Genomic DNA, 9,639 nt, shown 5'->3' with positions numbered 1-9,639 from the left:
GGCGAAGTCCCTTATGATGCTATGTGTATGGAAGTTTGACATCATATAAGTTTAAAATATTATCTATCCCATGTATGTCTGCACAGCTTAATGGACTACGTATATTTTGTATAATTGCTTCCGCAGCCCCTAATATATGTTATTCTCTTCAAAGGCCTTTGGTAATCCAAGAATTACTGGCTGGTTACGATGCTAAACCTATAGGGGCGGGTTTGGATTGTGACAATTATATTTATGGTATTTTATGGGCATTTCTACCCTTACAAATATTTTTTGAACGGTTAGCAATTTGGTGACGTGAATATTCATATTTTACAATGTGAATGTTCACATTGACATGTTAACATTCATATTGACGGTTTGAACATTCGCATTGTAAATATGAATATTATTAGGGGTATTTTGGTAACTATGTCACTCATAGGACTTATTAGAGGGAAATTCTATTTCCACACACCACATTATCTTTGTGTACATCGTTTCTCACTCCACACACTTAATAATTTGATTCTAAGGTATTTATCTTAGTCCACACACCCCACATTCCAAATATACCCATTTAATAAAAAATGTGTGCACACCCTCATATTAGCCCACACAAATTCCCAAAATAGCCCTCCCTTCAGAACTTGGACACTCTATTTCTTCAAGTGATTCAGATGTGTGTGTTTAACTCTGTGTGTGTGTTTAGGTGTGTATTTTTGTATGCATGTATGTATTTGTTGATTGTATGATAATTAAGAATTGGGTTTTGCATATGGGCTTTAGTTTTGGATTTTGGATTTCTTTAGCAAGTTACTACTTACTTTAGAGTTGAAGATTATTTGATTTGATTGTGTATGTTTGAGGCAGATGGAATAGTTGGAATTTCTTTGCATGCAACATCAATGAAATAGTTATCAAGGAAACATGTATCATCTTTGCCCTTTGTTGGAATTGATAATCAAGTTTTTATGATGAAATTTTTTTGGGATGTGGGTATTTTATGGAATTTGGATGAATCTGTTAGTTGAAGAATGGCTGCAAGGACATATTAGATCTAGTGATGGGTTTGCTAGAAATGCAATGATTTTCGAGTAAAAGAAAGAAAAAAGTTTTTTGTACTTACTGAAATGGTTATTATCAGAGTTATTGTGGTTCTTCCACAACCATGATTGTGAAAGCATCTGAATCACCTATTGAATAACCCCGTGCAAGAAAAAAGTTTCATATGTGGCTTGAAATCTATGAATTTGTCAAACGACATGTTTTCCGGCGAAATACCGGCGTCATTTGCCCGGTTCAAGAACTTGACCCTTCTCAATCTGTTTTGAAACAAGCTCCATGGTTCAATACCCGAGTTTACTGGTAATTTGTGAGACGAAGTGGTTGGTGAGATGGTAGTGAGTGAGATATGTACGGAGAAATTGTGAAATATATGGGTGAGATGGTGATGGGTGAGATGATAATTTTGTTAAAGGATAAAATTGTGACTCTTAAAAATTCATTAAATGTGTGACATAAAGAAATTTGGTGTGTGTAAATAGAATTTTTTCTTATTAAAATATAAAAAAAAATGTAAACTAAATGAAATATAAATAAATGAAAAGAAATTTATGAAAAAATACCAAAAAAAAATCAAATATTAACTTATAGCGGATACTTACGCTATCTTTGAGTAGAAAAAAAAAAATACAGGCCGAAACCATATACCTCCTGTTCAAAAAAAACAAAAAAAACATCATACACTCTCCCTCTCTCTCTCTCTCTCTCTCTCTTCTAAAATACCTCACTCCCTTCTTCCCCCAACTCCATACTCTCTCTCTCTACTTTCATCATTCGAGAAGAAGCCATGACGAGCACCGCCGCTCCTTCTCGCAAGGTTCTCTCTGTGTATATGCATCATACATATTTAATTTTATATATAAATGTTTTGTGATTTTGATCGCTTGTTTGGTTCGTATTGTTAATTTTTCAATCGTGATTAGGTTCTGAGCAAGATCGCATGCAATCGACTCCAGAAGGAGCTTGTGGAATGGCAGGTTAATCCACCTGCAGGGTTCAAACACAAAGTCACTGATAATCTCCAAAGGTTCTTCCTCACTTGATTTTCATCTTCCGATTTAGTATTTTTTTTTTAATTTAGGAGATGAGATTTCTGATTGTATGCAATTTGGGGTTTTTTATTGGTGTAAAGATGGGTAATTGAAGTCAACGGTGCTCCAGGGACTCTGTACGCGAACGAGATGTATCAGCTTCAGGTTGATTTTCCAGAGCACTACCCTATGGAAGCCCCCCAGGTGATTTGAATTTTACTCATCCGATTGTTTCTTTGCGTTTGGTTGCTGAGAAAAAAAAATGTTCTTTTTGTTGGAAAGAACAAAAGCCACTTGGACAAAAATTTTAGTAGCTGGCAATCTTGATCGGAGTTTTTCATGCTTTTAGGGTTAGGTATTTCAAATAATCTAAAATTATAATCCTGTTCTTAACTTGCTTTGGCGATGAAGTACAGTTATTATTGAGTACTTTTATTTGAGTGTGTTCCAAATGATTGTGTTTATGGTCTTAATTATGGGTGTTTTTGTTTTTGTTTGACAGGTTATTTTTGTTCCTCCGGCTCCACTTCATCCGCACATTTATAGCAATGGCCATATCTGTTTAGGTTTGTCTCAATATCTTTTACTCATCTCCAATTCTTGGAAAATTGAGTTGCTTTATATCTCTTTTCTATTAATGTTGCATGTTGAATAATTTAGTGGGTCAATGTGAATTGTACACAATTACTGCCTGACCTACCATCCCAAGCATTCTATATGTGATCAAAGCATGTAATTTGCTGCTGTTGCCTATGCCCGTGGCTTTCTGTTGTTCCTTTAGCCACGGTCACATGGCTAACATGTTAGCATCATACCATTTGTTGGGCATGGCATGGGAGCACCAGTATGTGGCTCACAATGTGCGATAAAAGTGAGGTATTGTTGTTGCTGAGCGTATTTCAGTGGCTAGGTATGGATGGCTTACTTACTAAGGAATCCTACACTGTTTTGCTTGTGATAGACCCTTGTCTGGCTCTTGTGTTGGGTGGCAGTAGTGAGCATGTCTGCAGCTTGTGCACACGCATGGGTAGAGCCACATGGTTAGAGCATTGAGCAGGGTTATATGGCCCTACTGACACTTTTAAAGGATTGAAGTGTGTGGAGTTAAAGTTGATGGAGAGGTTTCACAGATAGTATAACCAAAGTCAATTGAGTGAAGATGATTTATTCATTTGAAGTAATTGAACTTCATTTGCCATTTATATCAAGTTAAAAGAAGACAAAAGTGGAGGACAGAAAGGAGATATCAACTTGTTCTGGAAAAAAGTTTTTACCTTTGTGCTCAACTAATATAAAAGCAAGCAAAAGATGCAAACTGAAGTTTCCTATATTTGGTTAAATTCTTTCAATTTTTTAATTGTTTAGAATAAAAAAAGTTATGTTTGTGAAATTAATATTGTTATTTTTATTCTGTTGTTTAGTTTTGTACCTTGGAATAATTTTTTTAAATTTTTTTTTTAATGTTTATTACTATTAGTGGTTTTGCTAAGCTGATTGAAAATTTTCATATTGTTGTTGCCGTTGTGGACAATAGGATTAGAAAGCCAGAACGCTAAAGTTCTATCTGCAGTAGTTTTTTGAGTAAATTTTATGCCAAACCATCAATTATGGAATTAGTGTTTTTATTATTTGACACCTTTGCATCTGGAGCCCATATTACTGTAGACCTTGACACCAAAAACTTGAGTGAATTATGAGTATTTTTGCAACAATTTCTTGGGTTACTCTCTTCCTTGTTCTAGGCCATTTCAATGTCCCATGATGAACAATTTTTGCTACTTTTGCTTGTAAAGATTTGCCCATATTATAGACTACCCTTTCACCATATTTCTGATATAGAGGGCTTTATGGATGTCAGTTATCCAACCATAAGATGGCATTGTTGTGATCCCCTATTTCATACTTCATAAGGTGCTTGCATTTTCTTCTAAGCTTGAAAATTTTTATTATAGTCCAAGAGGAATCTGCTGGAAGGGGTTTCCCTGCATATTCGTCTTTGAAATGTGTGCAATTGTGGCCAATGGGCTAGTCTATCTAAATTTGTTTAATATTTAGGCATAACAACTTGGGCTAGCTGCATGAATCATTGTGTGTTAGGTGTGCAAATCATTTTGAAATTTCTTCCCTTGGTTGGCTGATATCCCTGGTAAAAAATAAGCCATTCATTATGCTCTGGTTGACAACCTTTGGCAGTGATTTTCAGGCATTTTTATTGTACTAGAAGAAGGGATGCCAAGGTAGTCTTAGTACAATAAGTTTGATGGTTATTTATAGGGATGACAATCCGTCCCTGAATGGTGGGTGCTCGGTCTGCCTTGCCCCTAATGGTTAGGTTAGGGAGTAGCTATTTGGACTAGGACAGGTTTAAATTGTAAAATGCAAACCTAACTCAGGTTTATGATGGGTCCAGACACCAGAATATGCAAGTTCCTGCCTTATCTAAGCTGATTATGAGGCTCTTCACAAAAACAAATTGTACACAACCTTCTGGTAGCCTTTTAGGTTTGTTCAGGACCAGCAACCTAAAGCTTTATAAAATGTAAGAATTTTTGTTTTGATGTAGAATAGCTACTAATATTCTAGTTGGCTCAGTGAAGTTGAAGGCCACAATAGATTAGATCTAGAGTAATTTCTCACCACTCCTGTCAGGGGCCCAGTTCAAGGCTCAAGTATAGATTCCCTATGCTCATGGTGTTATTAACATCAAACTTGTTATAGAACCAAATTATTGTTAGGGCCCTCACTTAAGGACAGGGAGCTCCAAGAGCTCATGCAATTGTGTGTCGTTTCACTCCACGGATGTGAAGAGCTTAGTTGAACTTGCCCTACATAGGAAAAACAAAGTGAAAGAGTCACTTGAGTTTATAGAAAGTGTTCTGCCTCCCCTATCAACTAAACAATCTTTGAGTGGGAAACATGTATTTGACCATTGGTATGTAAGAAAATAATTAAAAAAGAACTGGATGGCTTATGATCTTTTGACACCTATTGAAAGTTGAAATTTGAAATTTGGCTGGAAGGCACCACTCATTGATAAAGTTTTGTCTTCATGCTCCACCCTTTTCATGGGTTGGGGATGGATTTGGAAGCGGTTTTTCTTCTCTAGGGCAGGTTTGGAAAGGGGTAATCTATCTGACCCATTGCCATTCCATTTATTTTGTCTATATAGAAGGTGAGTTTGTGTCGATGATTTTTCAAAAACATTGGGCATGTGGAGTGAAAAATGCTCTTTTACTACAAATGATAATTTGTTCATTATTGATCTTTGGGTGATGCCTTAATTAGTTTGATTTGTTTCTTTGCTACATTAAAGTTGGTAACAGAGTAAAGATTTTATTGTTTCCTCTGTATGTACTTGAAAATTTGGAGTTGGAAAGACAGCAGCAAATCAGATGTATAACATCCTTTGTATTCATGGTCATTATTCAGTTGATAAGTTGATCAGAAATCTGTAGGAAGTTTATATATGTGAAATTAATGCTAATATGATAGGTGATTGTAACACTATAAGATGGAAAAAGTAAATTGAAATAAGTTTGTGATGCTAGAACATGGAAAAGTGTCTTTAAAATAAGTTATGTTTGAAGAGGTCTATCATATTCCCCTCTGTTAAATGCTCTTCTTTTCCTGTTTCTTTTACTTCTTACTTTTTGGCCATTTTTTAATAAATTAAGTTCATTTCTTGTTTCCTTACGATTAACTATTTTGTTGCTGCAGAGTACAAAACAAACTAAAAACTGAGTCTTTGGAAGGAAATCTGATTTTTTTTTTTTTTTTTGGTTGTTGTTGTGTGTTTTGTGGACAAACTAAGGTATTTATTTAAGAATATATATGAAGGACCATGAAATAGACATTATGTGTGTGCTCATGTAATATCATTAGGACACTAATTCTGTACCTGCAGAGTTCACTTCATCTTGTGTATGTTGTGTGATAATTCATCTTGTGTATGTTGTGTGACAATACTTTCAACAATCCACCTTTTCCAACTTAATGTCTACTGCCTGCTTATTGAACCATTAATTTGAAAATTTTGTTGGGAAGATTTCTTAGCGGCATAATCACATTTAATAATTACAAAATTGATATACCATAGTGTGAAGAGAGATGTGAAGTTTGATATTCTCGGTCTTTGGGGTTGAATGGGTGATGCCTGGTTGTGGCTCTTTTGGCTTGTTGGTGGAGAAGTTGCCCTAGGCTGGGGGAGAAATAAGTTTGGGAGGCCACACTTGTGCGCCATGTAGTGTATTTGACGAGAAAGAAATTGCAGGTCGCTGGAGGATTTAGAGCGTTTGGTCCATTGTTTAAAGACAATTGTCCTCTTTTCCCTGTATTTTTGGATGGGAAAATTTTCCCTTTTGTTTCTCTTCCCTCATTGACCATTTGGGGGACTTGTATATGCTTGTAGATACATAGGTTTAGGCTTTACCGTATACATTGGGTGTTTGTGGCCCCCTCTTTTTATGCTTTCTTTACGTATATGCTTATTTTGCAAAAGATAATAAGTTTACAAAATGGATGTTATAACACAACATAAGTGAAGACTATTTAAATTTTATGTTGGGAGGGTAAGTAAGACTTAAGATAATTTGAACATTTGACATTATTTTTGCAAAGTGGTTGTTCTCAGAGTTGAACCCACATTCTCACGTTTGATAGCTTGAGGTTTTCTCATTGCACCAAGCAATCCCCCTAAAATGAAAGAGAGAAAAATAAATCAAGCCTTGATTTTGTGGGTTAAGTCCTTTCACTTGCATGGTGAGGTGAATCCCTAATGACATGAGGTGTGAGCCTTTACCTTTCCGCTACCTCGGTCAGAAGACTCCCATCCCTCCATGGAAAAATAATAACGCTATTAGTCCTAGAAGTACTAGTGGTAGTCATAGGTAGGTAAAAAAAGTTGTGAACTTGAGAGGTGTGGAAAGTGAGTTAGTCTCTAGATGTCATGTGTACAAGTCAACTTTAGGCTGTGAACCTTGGGTTCAACCACGTGGTGCTACCATGGATGAGTCTTAAATTTCTTTCACATGTTCTCGTATAGTACAATACATAACTTCTATATTGTGCATGTGATTTTCCCCTTGGTAAAACTTTACGTGCATAATACCGTGGTTCATAATTGATCTGTTAAGTAAGGCATTAGTTGTACAACTTCCAACGCATTTATCATTAGGTTAGGCTAGTCATACTAGATCCGGGATATCATTTGTACCAACTGTGTAGATAACATAAAGCATACGTGATTTTTCTTGAGGAAATAGAAACAATCTTAAAAGTTAAAAACTTTATATTAGGAAAGCAAAACAAAGAGAAACTTGCTTAGTTCTTTATAGATCTTGTCTCGGCATCTGGCTACAATGTTTTCTAACTTTTCTTCTCTGACTTACTCCATTCCCTCTTTGGTTACTTGCTAATAGATGAGTAGTTAATATTAATACATTGTCTTGGTCTTGCAAAAATGCATAATAAAATGTAGAATAAGAAATGGCTTCGGGGATTAGTTGAGTGAATTGTTTAAAACTTTTTACTGCCCTGATATCAGATAATAATTTTTTGTGGTTCATATAATTTCACAGTATCCAAAGAGACATTTCAAACTATATTGGTAGAATGGGAAGAAACTGTTTGGTTCCCTTGTTTAATGTTGCTTTTCCTTTAGACAAGCATTTACATGTTTACTTCCCTTCAATGACCAACTTACTATGACTATTCTTGTGCAGATATTTTGTATGATTCATGGTCCCCAGCCATGACTGTTAGTTCGATCTGCATCAGCATTCTCTCCATGCTGTCGAGCTCCACCGTCAAGGTTTGATTTTATATTCCTTCAGTGTAGTGCTTTGATATATGTGTGTGTGTCGGTGCACATGCTTGAAGCAATATTCTCAGTGGCTGTTGACTTCTGTTCTTGTGCAGCAACGTCCAGCGGACAACGATCGCTATGTGAAGAACTGTAGGAATGGCAGGTCTCCCAAGGAGACAAGATGGTGGTTCCATGATGATAAAGTGTAACAATAATAATAATGGTAACCAAGAGACCTGTAACACCACCTCAGGACTAAGGAGGAGATTTTCATTTCCAATAGCATAATGACAGTTGGGGAAACAAACAAACATTTGAAAGCAGCTGCTGCTAAGGTGGCAATGGTGGGTGTAATTATAAAATTCGTAAGTAGTAATATGGTCTTCCAAGGAATGTATGAGAACCAAACCAGGCTGGTGTTATCTATGTTATAGTATGGGTAAGATGGAGTCTTTGAGCTTTTTCCCCTTTCCTCTCTGATGATACTTGCAGTTCTAACTTGAACTATGTTGGCACAATCTAATTTTCTGCAAAATATATCTATATATATAAGAATTGCTTTCTTGCTTGTGGGTTGTTTTTTTTATTCCTATTTTGCCCTTAGCTTGTTTTGAAATTTGTTATTTTGCCCTTTAGCTTGGTGAAACAATTTAGTGGCCTTTTGGAAATTATTCACTTTTTCTGCTTGAGGGTTGTTTTTTTTTCCAATTTTCTTGTTTTGAAATTTGTTATTTTGCCCTTTAGCTTGGTGAAACAATTTGGGTAGTGGCCTCTTGGAAATTATGTAAGAAATATTGGTTGCTTTGGTTGAGGAGGTTTGTCTTGGGTTGTCTATTTTGCCCTTAGTTTGTTTTTGAATTTCCTATTTCGCCCCTTAACTTTTTTGGTGAAATAATTAGGGTGGACTTTTGGAAATTGTATAAGAATTTTGGTTCATTGTTTTTAGCTTAATAGTTCAAAAGGAGAGATTTTTTTGGCTTTATTTATTTTTTAACAGTGATGTTAAAGTGATTATTTGTATGGTGGTTATAATTTTAAATTTTTACTACTATGTCTATAATTTTTGTATAATTAAATACCAGTTATATTAAAAAAAATCAAAATTACTTTAGAGAATCAAGACTGATAACTAAAACGTATAAAAAAATATTTTAATTGTAATTTTAGTCAGTATTTTAACTTTTAATTATTTAAATTTGATTTAAAATTTTTTACGAATTTTAAAAATTGTTAAAATTTGGTTCATTTAACTATTAATTTAACTTTTATGTATATAAGAATCTCTTGCATTTTCATTGCCCACCTCCCCCCTCCCCTTTTTTTTTTTTTGGTATTATTTACAAGAGAGGTTGAGGGTTGTATTTTTATTTTTCTATTTTGCCCTTTCTTCTAATATTATTTATAATTTTTTGTTTTTTATCTTTAACTAATGTATTTAGGGGAAATTATAAATATATTTCATGAAATTTGTTTAAAATACAAATTATTCTCTATAATTCTAGAAATTATATAAATATTTCTCGTCATATTTTTTTAATTGTTGTCCACTATGCAACAATAAAATTATTAAAATTGTTAATTAAAATATATTTCTGACATCATTAAAATTATTAATTAACTTAATGATTTATAAATAAAATAAGCAATTTGTTATGCGATTTGAAATTGGAAAAGGAGAGATGTAATTTTCAAAACCATATGAAACAATACATATTTTAAGCAAACCTCAAGGGGTATAATTGTAATTTATTCATTCATTTA

At 34.4% G+C, this 9,639-nt stretch overlaps 1 protein-coding gene across 1 annotated transcript; it reads left to right on the top strand.

The window, feature by feature from the left end:
• The first annotated feature begins 1,611 nt into the window (after positions 1-1,611).
• LOC114292554 (putative ubiquitin-conjugating enzyme E2 18) lies at positions 1,612-8,446 on the top strand. The gene is made up of 6 exons (XM_028236540.2): positions 1,612-1,861; positions 1,968-2,071; positions 2,177-2,279; positions 2,578-2,641; positions 7,796-7,884; positions 7,992-8,446. The coding sequence occupies exons 1-6, from the start codon at positions 1,832-1,834 to the stop codon at positions 8,085-8,087; spliced, it is 486 nt and encodes a 161-aa protein (XP_028092341.1). The 5' UTR covers positions 1,612-1,831; the 3' UTR covers positions 8,088-8,446.
• The last annotated feature ends 1,193 nt before the right edge of the window (positions 8,447-9,639 follow it).

The sequence above is a fragment of the Camellia sinensis genome, chromosome 3 (genome assembly GCF_055761805.1).
Source record: "Camellia sinensis isolate YWXY chromosome 3, ASM5576180v1, whole genome shotgun sequence".
NCBI lineage: Eukaryota > Viridiplantae > Streptophyta > Magnoliopsida > Ericales > Theaceae > Camellia > Camellia sinensis.
This window is presented reverse-complemented; position numbering and strand designations above follow the sequence as displayed.

Coding starts and splice junctions, on each gene's coding strand:
- LOC114292554 (XM_028236540.2), top strand. CDS start 1,832: ATGACGAGCACCGCCGCTCCTTCTCGCAAG. Junction 1,862..1,967: donor CCGCCGCTCCTTCTCGCAAG/GTTCTCTCTGTG, acceptor AATCGTGATTAG/GTTCTGAGCAAGATCGCATG. Junction 2,072..2,176: donor GTCACTGATAATCTCCAAAG/GTTCTTCCTCAC, acceptor ATTGGTGTAAAG/ATGGGTAATTGAAGTCAACG.